A 24,280-nucleotide genomic window follows, 5' to 3' on the forward strand; every position below is an offset into this window, starting at 1 on the left:
AGGCTTCAAACGAGCTTGTGCCTGAAATCTGTTCGAGCCAGCAATTGACCAGAAGCAAGCTACAATTTATTAGTGACATTTGCTGCATGTTCCTGATTCACCATAGCCAGCTTTATTGCGCACGCTTATTAAACTCATTTCTGTGTTGTTTATAGGAACGGAGATTGATGGGCAGCTGATGGGAGAGTTCGAGGCGGATGCTAAAGAGTTGGAGGCTGACTCGTGGAGCTTGACAGCGGATAAGAAATACCTGAAGCAGCTGAAAAAGGACGTCATCAAGCAGCAAGATGTCATTTATGGTAGGGTCACCTGAGGAAAGCTTATGCTCAGGTTAAAGCCTGTAACCAACAGCCTTCAGCTGACTCATTTGACTTCTTGGACACTTTGTAATGAATGTACTGCAGTAGGAAGGACTTCTGATTATGCGATTAAGGTTTTATGGTCAACATATTATCTGGGAGATGCAGTGCGTCATCCAAACCAGTTTAATACTGTTTTTTTCCTCACGTCTCTAGCAGTTTTTCTGCTCTAGTCTTGATTGAATCTGAATATCTATGTTACATATATCTTACAGCACTGAGATAAAGCTCTGATTAAGCTGCATACCTTGTCCTCCCGTCAGCAATCATCATTTTCTAGCTATAATGTACAAGACAAACACACTATCACCCATTTTACAGAATGCTCCAAACCCTAGAACATAGGATTTGTGAGGTTTGTGATAGTGAGCGTTCGCATGTGTGTTCCCTTAAAGCCCTCTGAGCATTTATCAGTTTTAAGACTATAAAATAGCTGGTTGGTTGTAATGTTAAATGTAATATTTAAATGCAATATAATTAAAAATATAGTCAGCTGGATTATCTGCAGCATATAGTAAAGGGTCATATATGTTGCTCATGTTTCAGCTGAGTGTGTTTCAAAAGAGTGCTGTCTCATAAAAACCACTAATTAGCTGTTAGCTGAAGCAAACTGTTCACAATAACGTTTATGAACTCAAATATAACATTCTCTTTTCTACTCATCTTTGTGGTACGTTCACGCGAATTCTAGTCAGTAAGAAATAAAACACTTGGGGGTGTGCTGTTATAGGAAACTAATCAACGTCATGAGGCGGAGTTCCTGTTACCACTCTAAAGTTGATTAATTTTAATAATAAATGGCAAACAGTGTTTTATTGCTCTGATACCACATACTCATTTTGCAAATTATTATTTTTTAAAATTAAACAACTACATGTAGTATCTTTTATCTGTTTATAGTTCCATTTAAATTGTTCCTGTTTTCACTTTCATTTCAATAACTATAAATAGTCATTCCCTCACCAGCACCTCTTTTTTTTCTCTCTCTCAAAAACTAATGGGCTAATTAGAATTAGAAAAATGCATAAAACTCAAGGTTGTTTGTCCTGAAGATTTCTCATGGAGGAAAATTTAAAGGAACAATCTAACCTTAATGCATCAACACTGACTGAAGTCTTCTTTCATAAACGTTTGGCTTCATTGTTATATAACATTTTTTATCCACTTGTCAGGTTTAAATTATGTGAGAGTCTCTGTGAATGAGCTGTTACTATAGAAACAATAATGTAGTAGAACGCACATACTAAAATAAATCTGTGATTTGAATTACAGCCGGCATTCTTGTCAGAGCCTTTTGTTTTGGAAAATTAATGGAATGTAATGTTTTGGAAAATTGATCAACACTTTCTATAGTTCAGCAATTCTGTGCTATAAGCACTGTATCCAACAACAGTATTGATAAACAATAACTTATCACATGGAAACGCTGTCTCTGTTCCTTCCAGAGCTGATTCAGACGGAGATGCACCATGTGCGTACGCTGCGGATCATGGCGGACGTGTACAGCAAAGGGCTGCTGAAAGAGGTGCAGCTGGAGGCGCAGACGGTGGACAAAGTGTTCCCCGTGCTGGATGACCTACTGGAGATGCACACACACTTCTTCAGCAGCCTGCTCGAGAGGAGGAGAGAAGCCAAGCAGGCGGGCAAAGATGGAGCCTTCGCTGTCCACAGGATTGGGGATATACTGGTCAAACAGGTGAGGAGAGACTGGTGTGCCGGTTATGTTACATAAAGTCCACTACCAAGGGCTGTTTTTATTTTTTAAAAAAGCAACAGTTTACAGAACATATTTCAGAGATTTTATCTGAATATCTATTTTTCACTGTGATGCTCTATATTTAATTCAAATGCTAACACTTTTATGATCTTTATACGTTTTACAATTTAATTAAGATGGCACTATGTGTTATCATCCCCACTGCCTTCAATACAAAGTTTGACAAAACCATTGACTTTACTTCCTAAAGGATGCTCTCAGACTGGATAAGTGTTGAAAGCATCACATTTTTAATTTTAACTAAACTAAAACTATATTGAATCAAGAGGGCTCCTCTGGGTGGGAAAATATTAGACCATGTAGGATGCCAGAGGAGTCCTAAATTTCCAGGAAAATCTCAACCTCCCAGACAGTGCAGATCTTCAGAGAACGTCTCACTTGGATTATAGCCATGTGTAGGAGCAGAGTAGATATCCACTGTGATAAAGTTCCACAGTTTCAGAATTTAAAAAAAAAAGACAGTGCTCCACTTGGCATGGCAAAGTGAGATCCAAGTCAACCTGGATAATGACTCTGCTCAGCACATAGTTCAAAAAAAAAAAAAAAGGATATTCTGGGATGTCCAGAAGGACCAATATGTATGCAGGAAGAAAGGATTTCCCATTGACATCATCAAACCCCTGGAGACTAATTAAAGCCATGGCCAGTAGAAATCAAACTAGAAGGAGAAACTGAAGCTTTACAGATGAGATCATTGGATAGCAGTAAATATTAGACTGGTAAATATAAAGTTCAGGGCAGAAACAGGAACTAATGGAGAGACAGTCAGGATTGAGCTTCATTGTGTAGTCATCCTGGAAGGCCCTATGTTGGTCTTAAGATGGGGAACTTCCTCTTGGAGCCTTATGTAGGGTCATGGGACAGACCTCTATCTGGGATGATAAACAAGTTTAACATGCAAACATTTTTATTCTTCTGGAAATGCTAAGGGTGGGGTTACGCTTACAGTTTTTTCTTTTAAAGTTATACAACCAAAGCTTCTCTCAGTAATGCAGTATAGAGCAAAAATGCAATGTATAAGAACAGTTTCTTATAGATAGATAGAAGAAGAAGAAGAAGAAGAAGAAGAAAGTAGAGCTGCAAAAGTAGCACACAAAGTGAGCACAGGCAGGCTTGGATCTGGGGCTCTGTGACATCCGAAAACCAACGACTCAATCCAGTTAACAAGATGGATAAACTACAAATAGTGATTTTTTTTTCAAGAGACACATTTCATTGAGTAAATGACTCAGAATAGACTGATGTATTTCCAGTGAATCTTCCTACTGATCATGGCAGGAGAGTGTACTGGCAATACTGTAATAAAATACAGTAAATTATGAGCAGGTATCTCATGAAGAACAAGGGAGGCATATTTCTAATGATAACAGGAAAAATAGAGGTTGTAACTGGAGTTTTTGTCGAAAGTTTTTGTAGGCAGTAAGTGCTAAGGGGATTTCAATTTGTGGTGGTAAATATACTCAAATGCAAGTTGGGGAGTTTTAGGAGAAATTCCTGAATTTAAGTCAATAATACAAAATAAAGTCTTTCAATTTTCAGTTGTTTAGTTTCAGTGAGCCTGTGCTGATTGTAGCTTTAATTCCTGTTCTTGGCTAAAAGGAGTGGAACTTGATGTAGTCTTTTGCTGTTATAACCCATCCCATTCAAGCCTTGGCATGTTTTGTGTGTTCTGAGATGCTTTTCTGCTCACCGTGGTTGTAAAGAGTGGCTATTTGCGTTACCGTAGCCTTTCTGTCAGCTTTCTCCCCTTACCTCTCATATCAACAAGGCGTTTCCCCTTGCAGAATTGCCACTCAGTCGATGTTTTTAGTTTTTCACACCATTCTGGGTAAACTCTACAGGCTGTTGTGTGTGAAAACCCCAGGAGATTAGCAGTTTCTGAAATACTTAAACCAGCCCATCTGGCAATGTAACAGAGGTCACATTTTTCCCTATTCTGATGTTTGATGTGAACATTAACTGAAGCTCTTGACCTGCATCTGCATGATTTTATACATTGCACTGCTGATTGCTGTTTGGGTGATTGGATGATTGCATGAACATGTAGATTAATATTTTCAGTCATAGACAGTTTGTGGTGTTGCATCTCAGTAGAAAGCAAAGGTCTACAATTTGAAGGTTAACTCAAATATGAGGAACGGTAATTAAACCAAGAGGTGCTTAATGACTGGAATTGAAACATATATTAAGCACAGTGATTTGAGATGCAGAAGAGGGGCAGAATCATTGTACTTTTTCCCTTATGAAGAAACAGCATCTGCGACACAATTTACAGCTTAATCAAAACAATTACAGAAAGATCACAACAGGATAATAGAGGATAAATGAAGATAAAGAAGGAATTAGATAGACAAGTCGACTGGCACAGATGGCACAGTCCTGTCATTACAGGACAAATTGGTTCCTGCATTGCTGAATATTTTTAATTGGGTACTCCGGAAAAGATATGGTCCAGAGATTATTTACTAGAGAAGTGAAAGATAAGTTTGGTTGTGGTCATTTCACCATATAGGGGTATATGGATTGTAAATCTTTCTAAAATTAAAATGAAATTCCTTCAGTCTGCAACGAAAATGAGACAGGGACATCTGGTCTCCTCCTTTTTGCATTATTGAACTACTGAATCATACATAATTTGGTAATCGAAAGGAAAGTTCGAAAAATTAAGAATATTCATTGATAATGTACAGATATACTTATCACAACCCAGGTTATATTCATTATTCAGAATTCACAAAAGATATTCAAAATTTCTATTAGAGAGAAACCCAATTTTAACTGGCATGCCCAATCGATTAAATATTTAGATGTTCATTTGTCTTGAGATGTTTGGGGCTTAATTATGGCCCCTTAAATCAGTCAGATTTGAAACTATCATTCCTTGTTTGAGCCTGAACTCTGAATTTATTAAACTGAACATTTTGCCAAAATTGCTTTAGCATTTTTAAACAATATCATATACTGTACATAAGGAACAAAACTGTTTCCTATAACATGCTGCTGCAGGAAAATAATAAATGAAGGAGTGGTTGAATACTGGCCAACACAAAGCAGAGTTTTTCCTGTGTCTTGTGAATGAGCTGTTACTATTGAGACTGTAATATATTAGAATGAATTCATTAATATAAACCTGTGATGTGAATTTCAGCCAACACTGCTGTCAGAGTTGTGTTTATAGCAAATTACGTAAACACCCTCTGACCAATCAGATTCCAAGAATTAAATAGCACTGTGGTTTTATACAAAGGGGCACATTCCAGAACTTGGAAATCTGTAGAGAAACATTGGTTTGTTAATGGAATATTATAAAATAAACGCTTTTACAAAAATAATTTTGACCTAAATGCATATTTTTGTGATCGGGCTTTACAGCATTTCATATTTCTATAATATGTGTTTTAGTTTTCGGGCTCCAATGCTGAAAGCATGAAGAAAGTTTATGGGAAGTTCTGCAGCCGTCACAACGAAGCAGTGAACATGTACAAGGAACTACACACCAAAGACAAACGCTTCCAGACTTTTATCAGGGTAATCAATTCACTGGCTCACTTGTTTTTAGCTTTTTGGCTTGGAGTGTTTTTGCAGTAATTAACAGTTTACAGTTCTCACTAGATGTGTGCTAATTAACATCTGAACTGTGCGACGTGTTTTGCCTTGTTCATTTCAGAAAAAGATGAGCAGCAGTATTGTTCGTCGCCTGGGGATCCCCGAATGCATATTACTAGTCACTCAGAGATTAACAAAGTACCCGGTCCTGCTGCAGAGGATCCTGCAGCACACCAAAGGTGAGCCTCTTTAACACAGCTTGGAGACATGGACATCATCCACATTAGCAAGCATCACTAATGCCTTAGCTCAGACTCTTAGCTCTCAGATCCCTCTCCCGGGTCTGTGTTTAACCAGCGCTGCAGTATTTCTCCCTCTGTAAACACTCGTGTCTTATGGATGGTTCTGCTGCTGCCCATATGAGGTGCCGTGTTTACACACTGCGCATTCTCTACAAAGTAGGACGTCTGAAAGAGTTTGTATCCCGTAAATTGCCATAAGAAGAGAGCAGTGTGAGATTTAACAGAGCAGACTTGTTGAATTTACTCGCTTTTAATGGCAAATTCACAAGAGGCATAACATATTTTCTGGAAAAAAAAATGTTACTCCGGAATATAAAGCTCCGATTGCTACAAGAACAACCTCTGAATGTTACAAAGTGCAGACACTGGAGACTCCTTCCAAAAATGTTAAATATATTATTTAACAATTACATACTTTTTAAAAAAATCTGTTTATTTGGAGTGTCCACCATGCAAGAGTCTATGTATGTTTTATTATAGAATCGATAACAATCGATAACTGCTGTAATAGAAAATTAATCAACACCTCCTGACCAAACAGATTCGACAATTCAGCAGTGCTCTGGTATAAGTCACTTTAAAGGTGTGGTTTCCTCACTAAATAAATAAATAAATAATCTCTGTGATGCTCCAGGGCCACCAGCAGCCAACAAATCAGGACAAAGAGGCATGTCCATTCACCTGTCAATCACGTTTGTCAATTTACTAATCTGTCTGTAAGGACATCCTTGGTATATCTCACTGTTTAATGCTGAAAATGTGTATTCACTATGTAGGGTGTAGATTTATTTTTTTGTATGACCATTGCATTTTTCATGTTCAGTTAGCACGAAGCTATCAGGGGTGTACCTTCCCATTACCTTTCTGTAAATGCAAGAGAAAGCACACAAATAGGCTTGTTAAAATGAGGCTATGAGATCATCTGAAATTAAATAGGCTGGCTTTTTTTTTTTATTTGTGTGTGTGTGTGTGTGTGAACATGCATATACAGACAATGAAGAGGAATATGAGAACCTCACACAGGCTCTGCAACTCATCAAGGATGTAATAGCTGCCGTGGACAACAAAGTGAACAAGCACGAGAAGAAGAAGAAGCTAGAGGAGATCTATAACCGGACAGACGGCAGAACCATCACACGCATGAAGAGCGGTCAGATGTTTGCTCGAGAAGATCTGATACGAGGAAGGAAGCTCCTTCATGACGGGCCGCTCCAGCTGAAAACCATGGCAGGAAGACTGAAGGGTAAAAAAAAAAAAACTTCAGGCTTCTCTGCAGTAGTATAAAGAATTACACATTCTTCCTGAAAACACTTTTTAATATTCTACATGCATTATTTTGTCCAACAGGCATGTAGTTTAATATTAGTGTTTTCTGTTTTAACCCTGTGACAGATGTTCAAGCCTTGCTTCTCACTGACGTCTTAATATTCCTGCAAGAGAAGGACCAGAAATATGTCTTCGCTTCTCTAGTACGTTTTACACAAAATCTCAGGTTTTGAAATTATGGTCACTTTGTGAGATTATTGACAGACTGAAAGCATTACCCAAGCTTTTCATATGTTTTCTTTTTCATGCCTCTGTCAGTTTCAGTTTGTGTGATTTATAAACATAATGGCTCAGTACATATTGGGAAATTTTCCTTCTTTCCCTTTCACAGTCCTGAGTGATTTGTGTTATTAGAAAATGTTTTTGCAAAGTAAATATCGTGGCCTTTTGGTTATATTATAAATTAGGCATGTGTTGATGTTACTTTTGCATAAAACATGCCTGATATTTTCCATGCTTCACAATATTATCATGATATTGCTTTGAATATTTAATAGTCTGCCATGTTTTTCAAACTTGTATAGAATAGCTGTTTGGTGAACAGAATTACGAGAGATTGCCTTCACATTAGGACATACTATAAGAAACCTCTTTTCTAAAAATGAATAATCATTTTAAAGACAGCTGCTCTTATGCTGCCTATAGCAGTAGTTATGATCATTTACAGTGTCCATGATAAGAAAGCTATCATGCTATGTATCACTGATTACTGGCACAATATTGTAAATAAATTCCTAAAATGTATTTGTAATTGTGAAACATTTCAGTTGAACTCGACTGAACTATTGTTGATGCATGGTGTTGTTGTTTGTACCTTTCTCTCTTCCTCTATCTATCTCTCCTGCTCCGTGCCTCCCTCTAACTCCACCCACATCCTCTGTTCATTTTACTTAATTTCCTCTCTCTCTCTCTCTCTCTCTCTCTCTCTTTCTCTCTCTCTCTCTCTCTCTCTCTCTGTCTCTCCTGCATACTCACCGTCCCCAGGACCAGCGCGCCACCGTTATCCCTCTACAGAAGCTAATCGTCAGAGAGGTAGCTAACGAGGACCGGGGTTTCTTCATCATCGCAGCAGGCATCGAGCAGCCAGAGATGGTGGAAGTTCATGCCACTTCAAGAGACGAGCGCAACACATGGATGCAGCTGATTCAGAGCGCTATGCAGTCTAGGTAAGTACCAGCATATCTGGTCCTGCTCACACCATCAGGAGTATGTCTTTTTGTATATTTAGTTAGATTGTTGTTCTGATTAATTATTGGACCTTAGAGATGACTGTTGTACTTTAGAGGGTACGTTTACATTGTTTAATGCTGAGAAACAGAAATGTACCTGTAATAGTACGGTTTCAGTTACAGGTAGTTATCATTCACAAGATGTAGGTTCTAACTGTTAGACAAGTGTATAGCTGCATGCTTGTATGTATGGAAAAGCTGCACTAACTAACCACAGCTAAAGGAAGTGAGCAAGTCTGGATTGAATTTTTACAAATTGATTGTGCTTTCACAGGGAAAAGGACGATGACGAGGGCATCCCTAGTGAGACGGAGGAAGATAAAAAGTTGCTGGAATCCAAAGCGAAAGAGATGAGAGGTGAGGAGAAAAGCACTAATGGAAGGTTTTTGTTGTTTTAAAAATGGTTTGGAATTTCAATGTAATTGTCACTAAACAAAGTGCCAGTTTTTAAAAAGATTGCTTTAGACCTTGTGTATTCTCTTTTCCTCCCTCTGTCCTTCTCTCAGCCATGCTTCAGAGGAAGGATGATCAGATCCTGGCTCTCCTGAACGAGAAGATAAAGCTCTTCCATGACATGTGTGGCTCTGGATCACGTGAAGACACGGCCTCGGCCATCAGGATGCTGTTCAGGGCCTGCAATGATGACATGCCCAAAGGAGAGAATATCATGAAGGAAGCAATTAGAGAAGGTAAGTGACACTTTATACAGAACCTGAAGAGAACCATTTCAGTGTATTTCTGTGTTAGAACTGGTTATTTTTTACATGAAAGCTGTGTCCCTTGTGGCATCATTAGGGCTCATTTCCACCAGTAAATGTCAAGCAGGACCCTTTGGTAACCCGTTTAATGTAATGTGGTTAGTGACGCGGGTGTCTCTGTGGGTTTGTGTGTACTACAGTGGAGATGTTGCAGACGCTGGTCCACAGCGGTCTGGGAGGAGCCGTGAGCCAGCAGGGGGCCACTGATCCCGGAAACACAGCTTCGGTGCTTCTGCCTCGCAGATCCGAGACTTTTGGAGGCTTCGACAGCCACCAGATGAATAGCTCCAAACGTGAGAGCATGTTTCTTCTTTGTCATTTTTTGTTTTTATATTGTAGAAATTGTGGAGATTCTGAGCACAAGAAATTTATTATAAATTAATTATAAGATTGAAGCATCTTCTTTTATCGCGTTTTATTTTAGTATTACCATTGTTTATTACTGGTATGGATTCAGTGTTTATTACAATTTTTTTTTTTTCGTTTTGCTTCCTTTTAGGAATTGTTGGTACATGTGTGCTTTTATTAATTTTTTTTACTTTATTTTAAAAGATCTGTTTTACTTTGTTCCTTTAATACCATTGTGGACTCCTCAAGAGGTCCGTAAAACAAATCCAGGTGGTCTGTAACTTTGTAATTTTGTTACAGTGGTGAAAACCACAACCTACCATTACCAAAATTATTATGCTTATAAATAATGTCAACTGGAATCTAATGACAATTTGAATTAATTGTCTGATGAAAATTTTAATGGCTTCCATTGGTGGAACCTTCCAAAAAAAAAAAACCAAATAGGCAAAATAATATTATACACGTGTAAGTAATGTGCCTAATTTCTTTAAGTTTGTTTATTGAATAAATCTGTAGTGAAGCATTGAAAGTTAAATCTTAAGCACAATTGGCTGCAGTTCATTGTTGTTGTTGTCTTCGCTGTCTCCTGTTTACAGCAGCAACAAAATGTTGCCATGTCTGCTGCAGTTTTATGCTAATTGTATTCACCAGTGGGGAAATTATACTGAATGAACAGCAACTGTCTGTGTTTCTCTGCTGATCATTTATTTTTATGTTCAAGGATTGAGTGTAATAGAATCTACAGCCAAATGTTTAGTGTGTCTCTGCTTGTGGCTAATGTTTGTCTGGATTTGCAGACGGCGATAAAGAGGAGGTCGAGGACCTGAGGAGGACAGAGTCCGACAGCGTTCTAAAAAAGGTGAGGAGTCAAAAATCATGTTCGCCAAAACTCGTTTTGTTTTTCTATTTTGAACAATCCATTGTTTGACATGGCACTTTTTTTTTTAAAATTAGAAAGTCATTCGAAGCACAGAAGCACCTACAATGATAAAGCTCTTGCATTTTATGTAAGGAATTAATCAGGGGGGCTTGCTATTATAGGAAAATAATCAGCGGGGGTGGTGAGATGCAGCCCGGTGTGAACTGGTGTTATTATTACCACCCCAAAGTTGAATACTTTCCAGTGTCATTTTTTATACAATGACAATTTGTCAACCATTTCCATTTTGAATTTATTAGTGAACCACATTTTGCATGTTTAACTGTTAATAGTTACACTGATGTGGCAAGTTAGTTCCTGCTATCATATTATAGCAGCTGTCTTTTTTCTCTCTCTATTGAAGATAAAATGCCAAAAAATGCCAGCACAACTGTCAGAGCTGCTGTTTTAGAATATGAATCAACAACCTCTAACTAATCAGACTGGAGAATTCAGTAGTGCTGTGTTAGAAGATGCCTTACTACTGGCCCATCACTGCTGTTTCACTGCAGTAACAATTTTCATACTTTCACTTAAATACAGTCCTTCAGGATTTAATCATATATTTTTTTATAAGGTTTGGTATGACTTTAAGGGTCTGTGCATCTGCCCTGTGAATGTCAGTTAGAAGGGTGTAAGGTACACCTTGGCTGTTTAGAGCTCGTAATGAGCAGAGCAGCACTGAGCTCATGGTCACTTGCCTCTGGAGTCAGGCTGATTAAAGAAGCCTCTCAGCTGGACTCCACTCTCTGCTTTGTCTTCTTCACAGGGGGGAAACACCAACCTGCTGCTCGTGCTGAAGAGGAACAGAGAGGTAACGCCTCCGAACATGCTTCAATCTCAGTGAGCCGTGTTATCGATAGTCAATGGCTGCTGGATTTAGCTGCTTAACAGACTGAAGATGGCAGCTGGAACAGGGGCTTGTAGCCATTTGTTTAGCTCTGGTGTTGGTCTTTACTTGGCTTTAAGAGGAAATTGAATCGAGCCGTCACAGGATTATTTGACATCCTATTTTTAGAGTTTTTTAAAAAAGTTTAAAACTGTATATTGACAGTCGTATTAATTTAACAAATGTAACATAATAAGTAGACAAACTATCACAATTTCTGTGTAGACATGGTGTGGCGTTGGCTTAAGTTTTAAACCGGGAAATTCAAAGAAATAATCTCAGTGCTGGTCTTACCGCAATTAAATGTGTTTTTTCCCAAATTGTTTCAGCCCTAGTGCTTACTGAGATCACAGTGTTAGCAAACACATTAAGGGATGTTAAGACCCCTTTTCCCCCTGACATGGAGTGTATGTGAAGCAGTGCTTATGAGTGTGCTGTTGTGAATGTCAGTGGGATTAAAGTGTGATGTGATTGTGTTTGTACAGCAGGTCCTGAGCAGTGTTACACATCTCCATGCTCTCCTCAGTTCACTGCAGGTGTGTGTTCACTTCTATACCACAATCAGCACTGCACTCAGTCTAATTTCATCTTACTTATGATAGATTCACCCCTTATCTGTCTGTCTGTCTTTCTTTCTTTCTTTCTTTCTTTCTTTTTAAATGAGCTTTTCTTTCTTTCTTTCTTTCGGACCGATAACAGAGAAAAGGGAAGTGTATAGAGATTATTTTTCCGCAGCCTGTATGCTGTTTGGTCTATTTTTATAATATGAACAAACGTGAAATCATTTTTAAAAGTGATATTTATATTACAGAGGTGGTTATTTTAACCTGGAAGTAACAAATAATGACAATAAACAAATATACTGCAGAGATTAGTTTGAGGATTTAAACTTATGATTAGAATGAAATGTAGGCAGTACAGTTTTACATTTACAGCATTTGGTAGATATCTTTATCCAGAGCAACTTACATTTATCTCATTTATACAGCTGAGCAGGGTTAAGGGCCTTGTACAAGGTCCCAGCAGTGGCAGCTTGGCAGTGCTGGGGTTTGAACTCATGACCTTCTAATCAGTGTCTAACATCTTAACCACTGAGCTAGCACTACCCACTCAGAGTTGCACAATGGAGCACTATTTCACCCTGTAATGTAATTGCGATTAAGATAAAAATCTATTGGACATTTTAAAATAAATCATACGGTTGCTTTGCAATAAAATCTGAGAAAAAGATAAATGATTTGAAAAATAATTCTGCCCATGCAGTTACTTTGTGCATGTGTATTTGTGCAGGCTCTGGTGGTTCAGCAAGACACCTTCCTGGAGGAACAGCGTCAGGCTGTAAGCGAGCGTCCGTCCTCACGTCCCTCGTCTCGGCCTCCATCTCTAGTGGAGCAGGAGAAGCAGCGCAGTGCGGAGCGCCAGCGACAGGAAGCAGCCGCTCACGCTGAGGAGAGGAAGCGCAGGGAGAAGGAGTGGGAGGCACGAGACAAAGAGCTGAGCAATCGAGAGCAGCTCCTCAACGCCAAAGAGGAGGAGGCGCAGAGGAGGCGCTTCCAGCTGGAGGACGCTCAGCAGGAGCTGCAGAGCAAGAAAGAAGACTACCAGAAGGACCTGGAAAGACTGAGGGATGCACAGAGGAGGCTGGAGAGAGAGAAGGAGCAGATGAAGAGAGAGATGGAGATGCTGGAGCAGCTCAGGGAGACGGAGGTGGGATCTATACACCAACAGAGTGTGCTTACTTTTCTTGTTGCAGATTTCTCTTAATCTTGTTGGGATTCTGATTAATGCCCAAAATGACAGTTTGAGATTATTCAGAATTTCAGTGCATTATTTGATGATGCAAACTCAGTTAAAAGTAAAAGACAAAGTAAAACATGATGGAAAAATTAATTATTATGAATATTTTATAGCAGAAGTTTACAAAATGTGCTTTATAAAAACTAGAACAAGTTAAAATACAAAAAAAACCAGAAATGGGATAAGAACAGATCAAAAGGAAAAACAACCCTAGCTGTAAGCAGTGTTAATTGCATTATACCTTCTACATAGCACTCAGATTATAATTAAAAAGTAAGAGTGCCAGCAGCTCTCAAGTGCTAAGTCACAGCACAGCACAGGTCATTTGATTGCAGAAAAAGAATGCTAATCTACCACTTCATTTATTTGACTTCATGAATAAGAAACTCATTAGAAATTATTTCCAAAATGTTACATATATACGTCATATAAAATCAAACAAGTCTTGGACGAAACTGGCAAAATACATTTAGCCCTTGTAACTGTAAAAATCTATCTTTAATGCAGATAACTATTAAAAAGATGTTAACCCATCTCAGGCAACAGTCTTATATTTTACAAGCTGATGATGGCTGCATTTCTTTTTTCCATAGGATTATCAAATGCACTAGAATCCATGATGACATTTACTTACAATCTATAATTTGGTTATCAGGGCAGAGGAGTTTACGCTTTCCGGTTAACGACAAGCTGAGAGAGAGAGAGAGAGAGAGGAGTGAGGCTGGTGAGGGAATGACTGTTTATCGCGGTTATAACATAAGTAAAAACAGGAACGAACTTGTCTCTCAGACATTCCACAACATTAATCATTGGCGAAACGCTGTGGTATAAGCGGAATAACACACTCCAGACCATGCTGTTATATTAAAATTAAAACAACATGCATTTTTTCCCCACTATGTGTATTATTTTTGTATAACAACACAGACCGTCACCTGTCATTCCTTACAGATCATTGAAAATAAAGAAAAATGAGAGAATTTTTCTTCTTCCAATGATCTTCAGAAAAATCAGATGATGCAATTTTCTATTGATCATGTGACTTGTGGAATATTCCAAATATTTCATAGGGGTGAAAGTGATCAGGTAACAGGGTTCAGTAATAACCTACAATGGATGACTCATGGAAATGGGTGTGTCAAATATGAAATGTTAAATGGATTCACACATTTATGAAAAAGTAGTACAATTATCAAGTACTTTATTTATTTATTTATTTATTTATTATATTTCAAGATAAAGTGTAGAAAAAACCTGTAGATTTATTATTTTAATCTATCTGAAATATGCACATACTGTATGTTACTGTGAAGAACACTTTACTGATGTTTAATATGTTTTTTATCTTTAATTTACATATACATTTGTAAATGTAATATTAGTAGAACATAAATGGCACCTAATCATGGAAACACACCAACAGACCAAAAGAACTGATTTTTGGACTGCATGTCTTCCAGAAGAGGGTGAGCAGGACTCTCTCAAGCACGTCAGAGGACTCATTAAACATTCAGAGCAGCAGCTCTGTGGAGCAGGAGACGAAGCAGGAGAAGGACGAAGGCGAGCAGTCCACCAGCCCCGGAAAGAATTCTCTCTCCAGAATTGACTCCAGACAGAAAGGACGAAACCTTAATGCCTTCAATCCTTTCGCTCCTAAAGTCATGAGCGCAGAGGGCCAGAAACAGATCCCCAACCGCCTCCTCCAGCTCGCCAGGCCCAAAGAGAAGAAAGACAAGAAGAAGAAGAAAAGCAAGAGCAAGCCCACTCAGGAAGCAGGTAACATTGTTAATCCAGTAAATGACTGGTTTAAATGATCCAAACTGACGGAGCATAAATCACCTGATTAACCCACGTGTTCTGTTCACCACATAATAATCAATGTCTTATTGATGCAGGCCATCTGTTTACACATTGCAGCAATAAAATGTCTAATGTTTATCTTATTATTTATGGGAATAGAGCCCCAGAAGCTCTTCACATTTTGAGGTGTGTGTACAGATGGAGGGAATGTGACAGCAACATAACAGAAGCAGAAGAGAACTTTGTGCTATGTTTCTAAGTTATACAAAAAGCCAATTACCTAATTGACCAAATTTTAAAATACAGATACTATTGGAAAATAAACTCACTTTTCTAGCAAGGATCTCAACTTTGAAAGCTTAACCCTTTTAATTTGATCATGTTACTTTCAAAATGATCTAATATTTGGTAACAATTTCTATGAATCTCATATTTCTAAAGCATTATAACTGTTCTTGGTAATGACTCCCTGTAAACATTTTATCAACACTAATAACGCCTCGTATGGCTCTAATAATGTGCTGTAAACAATTCCATGATCATCAAGTTGTAAAACTAGTGCTACTATTCATTATAATGTCATATTGTGTACTGAACAACCTTTATAACTAATAATGACCTGTACATAACAATAAATGTAATATTTATTAACAGTTATAAAACATTATAAACATTTAAAATGGGGTCACTGAGTGCTTCAAGTAAAGTGAATAATATATTAAATTATTCCTCATTATAAGTTGTAAGACACTAGTGACTTATATTTTCCAGCTTAATTACAAAACTACATACAGACAGATGTTTCAAATATGTAATGTAGAATATACTAAAGGCACATTACAAAAATTTATGGTTGTTTTGTTCTAAAACATCCAGAAAATCCCAAGGACACACGTACTGTGTATAGCTCCTGTTTAACCTTGAAGGGACAGGAAGCTAAGTGCTACACGTGTGCGTCCTTGTTATATTTGGAAGCAATCAGTAGTGACACTTTAATTCAAATCAAACACATAGAGTATGCACAGGACATTATTATTTAAGATTTTTCAGTGCACCACATGGCATTATAATGAATAGTAACACTTCCATTACAACATGATTATAACCTTTATTCTTCTTATTTATAGCACATTTTTGGAGCTTTATGAGGCGTTATGAGCTTCATGAGGTAATCTAAAAATGCTTACAACGAATCTTTACCAAATTACAAAAAGTTATGAGCATGGTTATAATGTTTTATGAATAGAAAGATTATTTCAAATAATCCAAATTTTTTGGATTATTTGAAAAAATTTAATTAAAAAAAATTATAAATTAAAAAATGTAATTAAAAAATAAAATAATAACCTTAAATATTATGTATATAATAATAGGGTTTCCTGAGTTCCTGTGACTTCCTGGTTCTTCGCATTTGTCTTCCAGTTTAATCAAGGGCATTTGATTGTTAGTGAAATGAATGGTTAACTATAGGTTTAGCACTTGTTGAATTTTTTTTTTTACTGACTATAAAGGTCACCTCTGTCCTTTTCTCCAGAATCCCATCTGCTGCCACTGACAGACCCTCCGCTGGATGGGGAGATTTTCTGCTGATTTGGCCTTCGCTACCAATCAACTCATAACTCCCTCGTTCTCTAAGCTATCTGCACCGGCTGAATGTAACTCAGTGCAGGATGCCTGCCAAAGTGCCCGCGCTGTGTCCCTGGCACGCTCCGCCACGCTAATTGGGCTGAATTCGCCCTGAAATATTTCCACGTCCTCCATATGTGGCGTGTACACGTGGGACATGTTTCTGTATGTGCAATTCACAGAGTGACGCTTACTTCTGAATGTTACACACTCAAACGGACTTCATCAGTCTGACCTCAATATGCCTAACGCCCCAGAAATCTTTTTTTGTTATACTGGAAGGCAAAATATGAGAAGGATTAAAAAACGTGTCTTTTATTATTGAGAGCAGTCAAATTATAGTGGATAATTACACCAAAATGCTTTCGAAATGAGGTTCTACAATTATTTGAGAACTTCCCTCTGAGATTTAAATTTTATCAGGCACTTTATAGACCTCCAGGAATACATTGACAATCAGTGTAGACATTATTAACCCAAGACAGTCTTACAGAGATCCTTATACTGTGGTTATCACCACCTGTTATATACGTACATGATGACGTATCACACTGTGTGATTCTAAATACTGTGGACGTACTGCTAGTATTCTAGATGTATTTCTAGCAAAACAAGGCTAAAAAAAACTGTAAATATTGTAGAAAACAGAGAAATAAAATGACCTGCTGGACAGGGAGTGTGTGTGCACAGAAAATGCAACACCCACTAAAAACTGCATCAGCTACGCATACACACCACTTAGGCACGGAGCCTAACAATCGCCACAACCACTTTCATTCACATCATGGGTTTTTTTTTTACACCAAATAATACACCAAAATGTTCACCCGGCTAGATTTCAGTCAAATGGTTTTAATCGATCAACTTTTATAGTCTTTGATTGAATCCATTCTTTAGAAGTCACACTTTGACTTGATGTGTGTATCTCAAGCACACTCAAGCTGCTTTTTTCTATTTTTGTTTGTCTCAGCTAGCACTCGCTTGCACTGAATGAATCGACCCAGCAGGAGGCGACAGAGAGTACTGTGTCATTTATTATTAAGAATGGCATGTACCTATATGTCTGTATTTATGTGACCCTAGAACTGAGGTCATCAGGAATCACACTCTGATGAGAGAAAATGGTCCTTATACACAAAAAAGGGAATACAATTTTTTTCCTCTATGGCCTTACAAAATTGAGGACGTGTGCAGTTTCAATCTTGGCTACACTTTTTACATGTTTGTGTGTGACTAAACAGGGACACATACATCATGCAAAGTATTTATAATTGCTCATAAAAGTCAGATTGTGTAGCTTGAACAAATTATGAAATGCACTAAAATACAATGCAGCATTTTCTCAGGAGTGCAAACCTTTTGTTAAAAGAAAAAAGTAAGAAATATTCAGTACTTGAAGGTACAGTATTGTATTCTTGCTGAATTATGTAAAGGGACAAAATTAAGACTGTAAATATTTTGTGAATGATAGTAACTGTATAAGAAAGGACCGTATGTTTGTCTAATTTGTAGCTGATTTCACTATTTTGTAAGAAGACTTTATTTATCATTGACTTTATTTGGAGGCGAAAATGTAATATTGTCCTCAAAATAATTAAAAGAAACATGTTTAAATGAACTGTTTTGCTTCTCTGACTAATATTATATATATATATATATATATATATATATATATATATATATATATTTATATATATATATATATATAATTACACTCAGTTTTGGTGTGTAGCCCAAAAAAATAATGGTACTTAAAATAGCAAAATATAGAAGTACAGCCCAATGACATCATGGACCCACTCCAGTTCACCTAATGCCACAGTAGGTCTACTGAGGACGCAATCTCTCATATCCTACACACCACCCTCACCCACACCGACAGCAGCAAAGGGGAACTACATGAGGCTGCTGTTTATAGACTATAGCTCAGCCTTCAATACCATAGTCCCACACAGGTTGGCCTCCAATCTCAGGGACCCCGGACTTAATGCCGTCTATATGACTGGGTCCTGGACTTCCTCACAGGCAGACCCCAGGTAGCTCCATCCCCCTGAGCACTGGAACCCCATAAGGTTGTGTCCTGAGCCCCTTGCTCTACTCCCTATACATACATGGCTGTCTGTCTTCTCACAGCTCCACTTCTATCGACAAGTTTGCTGACGACACAGTGGTTATTGGCTTCATCTCCGACAACAACTAAAGTCCAAAACCATGGCGCTGGTTGTGGACTTGAGAAAGAGGCAGCAGTGGAACTGTACTCCACTCCAGATCAGTGGGACCCCTGTGGAGAGAGTGAGCAGCCTCAGGTCCCTTGGAGCACACATCTCAGGGGAATGGACCTGGAGTCATCACATCCAAGCTCAGGTGAACAAAACCAGACAACGGTTGTACCATCTGAGACTGCTGAGGAAATTCAGGGTCTCTCCAGTGATCCTGAAAATGTTCTGTACTGGGGCTATAGAAAGTTCGCTGACTCAATACATCTCTGCGTGGTATGGAAACTGCTCAACCCAGGACCGCAAAGCCCCACAGAGAGTGGTGCGCTTAGCTGAGCACATCTCCAGGTCTGCTCTCCCCTCTCTGCATGACATCTACACCAGGTGATACAGTACCAGAGCTGCTAAAATCATCAAGGACTCCACCCGCCCCAGTAACTGTCTGTTCAACCTGCTGCAATCAGGCAAGTGCTTCCATTGTTTGATGGCTAAAACTGAGAGGCTCAGGAGGAGCTTCTTCCCTCAGACCATCATACTCCTCCATACAGATAGCTCCATCACTCAGATCCCTCAGATCCACTCCATAAAGACTCTCGTCACTCACCACTGACACTCTGTACACTGCACTCTGTATTGTTACTACACATAACATACTTACATATTTTGTATATCCCTTATTATTTCTTATTCATTTCTTATTTTTAATTTAGTTATCTAAATGCACAGTCTAAGATGGAGTAGGCCTGGTTTTCATTTCACGGCATGTTATGTACTGTATATAGCTGTGTATATGACAAATAAAATCTTGAATCTCTCTTGAATCTCTCAGACCAAGCTGACACAAGATGACATGAGGTGACGTGGTGGTTATTTTTTAATAAGTTGTGATCATGAGATAATATATTGTGGCTATGACTTAATCTTTCAAAACCACTAAGTAAGTATCTCATGGCCCAAGATACCAAAGTTGTGGCTATGTGGGAACATCATACTAAATTCGTGGCCTCCATTTAATTATTTAACTGCCATCACATTGAGAATTCACTTAATGTGACACAGGCCGATGGTATATCACATATGTCACAACATCACTGACATCGGGTTGTCTTTATGTGTCATTCCATAAAGTCTAATATTATCATTCATCTCCATGCTTAGGGTCCTGTGGCCAACATAGACTAATTCAATTGATTTCTCAGTCATCATTCTTATCATTCGCACCACTTCCTGGCCATGGAATAGATCTTGAGCTCTATTCATATAATCATTTATAGGCACACATTTTAAAAAAATGACCACCATGCCACCTCAGTAGCTCCAGGCCTTAGACAAGATGATCAAACTTCTATGAGTGAATGTGTAGATGGATATTTGCACACCATCTGTCATGTCTTACTTGACAATTACTGTATATAGAGTAAAATATAATAGACAGATATAAAAGGACAGAGCTATAGCAAATTTCAGGTCTTGACTCTTCTTTTTACGTAGTTGATAAATCACATTCCAGCATTAATATGTTTCTGACACACTTTCAGGATGCAGCTGTCAGACTTGATATTATAAAGTACCTACTTGACTTGGTAATATTGTGATGTGTGTTATACCTCTATTGCGGTTACACAAGGAAATAGAGGTACTCGAAAAATAATCAGCATGCATGATTGTAGTCAGAGGACTTATACTGACCGTAAATGCAGAAGTCACATGTTGTCCTCCAGTAGACAATTTAAAATGCTGTCCAAAAATGTCCACTTTTTTGAACTACATTGCAAGATTTTTTAAAACAACGACACCCAAGTGACATCCCAGGCGCTGTCTACATTTATTTGCCAAACTGTTAACATTAAAAATTATCAAATATCATCATGTATCATGAATAAGCAAAACATAGCACCTGTTAAACTGTTTCAGTATCAGAAAATGATAAACTTGGTGGACAAAACGCAACTCCGACGTAGTATTCTTGTGTGTTATCTATTATATATTGTGTATTATTTCTTACATGGGTGATTCAATGACTAGGGTGCCTTTTGTATCCCACTTTTACAAATATGTATATAAAATAAAAGACATTTTAAACACAGGTAAAGTGTGTTTCACAGGCATGTATTGTGCATATTTCAGATAAATAACCTCCATAGCACTTAACATTTGTGCCCACTATAAGTAAAATTTACCTTGAAATATAATTGTTAAAAATACCACAAAAATCTTATTATTTGTGCCTTAATGTGTAATTTAACATCTCACGCTTAAGATATTCTTTTCCATGAGTCATCCATTATAGGTCATGAAAAAAAAAAAATTCATTTTGGCATTTAGTTTAGCATTCAGTCAACCATGTCAACCCAGCATTTGGAATGTCCCATGTTTAACAGGAAGTTGCATTAGCTCAATTTCCTGAAGATCATGGGAAGAAGAAAAGCACATTTTCTCTTATTGTGTCTATATTTTCAATGATATTGTGGTACTGGCAGACGTGTCCACTTTGAATGAACAACCTTTTTAATGAAATTATTAATTTAAAGTAATATTAAATGGATTTCTGTTAAAAAAAAAAAAAGTTAGAATATTCTTAATGTCCTCGTGCCATTAGCATGGATGCTAGTTAACCCCAATTTGTGTATTAATCCTATGCTTTAAATAGGCAATAAGGCAATCCTTTTACTTTCAACCCTGTTAGTCATTTAAGAGCAGCATGCATCCACTGGTTAAATGAATGTTTTCTTTGCTTCAATGTTGAAAAAAGATTTTTAGTTATAATAATAATAAGGGCTATCTGACACCACAATTACATAATCAGCCACATATTGAAAATACGAATTTGTCATGTTGTTCAGTCGCTATTGTAGATCTGATTATTTCAGCAGGCACAAACCGAAGGCTGTATTTCTGACAGCAGTCTGAGATCTGCTGCTCTGCCAGACTGTTTCTGAATTTCAGTGCCAGTTCCAGTCCAGCCTGTGTGCTCTGTGTGTGTAAAGGGCTCGTTCCAGCCCTGTCTGTGTACTTGGTGTGAGTATAAAGTGCTTGTTCCAGATCAGTCTGTGTGCCTGGTGTGTATCAGCAGCTGCTGGCTCTGTAGAGGAGCGAACATTCGCCAACTGTTCAGTACGGAGCAGTGAAACCTGTTGCTAAGGTAACAGTCCATCTCGAGTGCAGGTACAATGAACTTGTACAGGAGTCAAAGAATGACATTGAATTATGAAAGCTGAGCAGTCTTAGTTTAAAGGAAACTGACACAGGAAGCAGAGATAATGAAGCCGTTTCATTATCAGATGTGCTTGCTTATCTGTGCTGTATCACTACCACTTTGGAACTGATGTGTCGAGTTGGCTCAGATTTGATTTAATTCTAGGCTAAAACCAGGTAGTTACGACCACCATTACTATATTTCACTCTTACAGTATTACGATTTCAACAGAGAAATAAAATTTAATTAAAACTAAATTGTCAGAAGAACACTTTGTAATCGCATACTCTCTTGCTCCTGTGTCTAGTCTGCCTCATCTGTCTCCTGGTCTGGAGTTACCCATTGTTAGAGTTTTAGATTGGGATGAACTTTGGAGAAGGTATTATTTGTTCCATAAATATGTACTGAATTAAATTATTAGGTCCGGAATAGAAAAGATTCGACATCTCCGCCTATAATTTTGAAAAATGATCATTTTCCTATAACAGCACCTTGGGGTTAAAGAACTGAAAGATGTTTGGATGTTTGTCTAATTTTGCAAATCCATTTAAAAATGTTATCATTTTTGAATCAGTAGAAAAAATAAGCCTACTTGGGAACGTGAAGTTCTAGTGCTGCTGTGAGTCACCCAGAAAAGCTTAAAATAGCAAAATGTAAATTATAAGTGAGCTGTCAGGAAAGGCAATACATCATTACACACTGGCTCCACAACTTTAGATATGACTATTACCAACTAGACACAGTCATCCATGGACTAGGCTGTGAGCTACTAGGCATTCCTAGCTCTGTCTACTAGGGGCACTATTGGCCAAGGCTACTGATAACCCTCAGTAAGGCTGGATTAAAAAAAAAAAAAGATAGAAACAACAATTTAGTAAATAGAAAGGATGCCGCTTAGCCAAGGTGACAGTATTTTAATAATACTAATACTGCTACAGCTACTACTGTTATTTGATTGTATTTTAAACATTCCATCCAGAGCTCACTCCTTGCTCCTGGGGTACAGCGGAGACTGAAGATGAAGGAATCAAAATTTTAAACATATAACATGTGGGTTTAAAATAAAGGCACGATCAGCACTGGATACATGCTAGCTGTGTGACCTATTTTACAGAAAGTGGAGAGAAGCAGTTAGAGCTGAGAGTCCCGGGAACACTGTCCATTGCAGGGCAACACACACACACACACACACACACACACACACACACACACAGAACTGTGAGGCAGCAGCTCTACCTGTTGTGCCATCATGTGACATCCACACAGCCCAACTTAAAAATGTTTTTCTCCAAGTTGTGTGTAAAAGCATGTTGCAGAAAGCTGCTTACAGCATCTGCAGTATGGGACTGAATGACCTTTGTCAGTATGGATAGTTATTTTGATAAAAATATTTGATAATAAATTTGAGTAAGGGTATTCTTAGGTAAAACACACAGCGGGCCCCATTACCTGTGATAAAGTCACTGTAATACATGATTGGCTTATTGCTTTTATAAAGTGGCTAAAACAGTATGATAAAATCCAGTGTTCAATAAATAATTAAATCTATTATTAATAATGTTCACTAAAAAATTCTTCCTTCATGCAGTGCAGTCTCTTAAGAGTAAGCTTTGATTGTTAAGCAACACAATGGAGAAAGATTAGTTTTTTATTGGTTTAATGGTTTACTGGCATCAAACGTGCAACACATATTGATCACTGGGAAAAAATAACCTTCCATATGATTGACGATTGTCCATATGATTGTATTGATCAAAAATTGTAATATTTATTCTTAAGGACTTCACTGAAAAAATATTGGCATGAGATTTACTTAAGAAAAGTGTGGAAACAGTTTCCACACATAGAGTCTTACTAAATTGAACTAAGTATATTTTAAGTAAGGTTTACATGGCACCAAGGATTACTCTCATAAAAAAAATGTAAGTACATTTTACTAGCAGTTTTCTTTTCTTAATTAGTACATTTTACTCCAACTTGAGTTAAATGGTTAATTTTTGCACAAATAAAACAAGTAAATCAACGTCACAAATCATTAATCATCATTACTACTTAATTGCCATTAACGCTTAAAGAGGCTCCAACCAGAAACTGAACTCTAATGGGATAAATTCAGTTACATCAACTTTCATAAAGACTGAACTAGCAAAACCCAACAAGAGTACTTACCTAACGTCCCTGCACACACA

At 37.7% G+C, this 24,280-nt stretch overlaps 1 protein-coding gene across 7 annotated transcripts in view; it reads left to right on the plus strand.

Moving 5' to 3' along the window:
- Nucleotides 1–18,297, plus strand: part of LOC113536658 (A-kinase anchor protein 13) — an 80,684-nt gene extending 62,387 nt beyond the window's left edge. For 3 of the 7 annotated variants that reach the window (XM_026930745.3, XM_026930744.3, XM_026930750.3), the window contains 16 exons: nt 156–299; nt 1,805–2,055; nt 5,539–5,664; nt 5,804–5,921; nt 6,976–7,227; nt 7,377–7,453; nt 8,295–8,476; nt 8,814–8,896; nt 9,046–9,228; nt 9,438–9,590; nt 10,446–10,507; nt 11,337–11,381; nt 11,942–11,992; nt 12,747–13,163; nt 14,714–15,029; nt 16,588–18,297. In XM_026930745.3, coding sequence (XP_026786546.3) covers nt 156–299; nt 1,805–2,055; nt 5,539–5,664; nt 5,804–5,921; nt 6,976–7,227; nt 7,377–7,453; nt 8,295–8,476; nt 8,814–8,896; nt 9,046–9,228; nt 9,438–9,590; nt 10,446–10,507; nt 11,337–11,381; nt 11,942–11,992; nt 12,747–13,163; nt 14,714–15,029; nt 16,588–16,643 — 2,516 coding nt within the window. In that variant the 3' untranslated portion in view covers nt 16,644–18,297. Of the gene's footprint in view, nt 1–155; nt 300–1,804; nt 2,056–5,538; nt 5,665–5,803; nt 5,922–6,975; nt 7,228–7,376; nt 7,454–8,294; nt 8,477–8,813; nt 8,897–9,045; nt 9,229–9,437; nt 9,591–10,445; nt 10,508–11,336; nt 11,382–11,941; nt 11,993–12,746; nt 13,164–14,713; nt 15,030–16,587 lie in introns of those variants that run through there. The other 4 variants (XM_026930748.3, XM_026930749.3, XM_053238018.1 and 1 more) reach the window with 4 other exon arrangements.
- Nucleotides 18,298–24,280: the final 5,983 nt, after the last annotated feature.

The sequence above is a fragment of the Pangasianodon hypophthalmus genome, chromosome 11, assembly GCF_027358585.1.
Source record: "Pangasianodon hypophthalmus isolate fPanHyp1 chromosome 11, fPanHyp1.pri, whole genome shotgun sequence".
Classification (NCBI taxonomy): Eukaryota; Metazoa; Chordata; class Actinopteri; order Siluriformes; family Pangasiidae; genus Pangasianodon; species Pangasianodon hypophthalmus.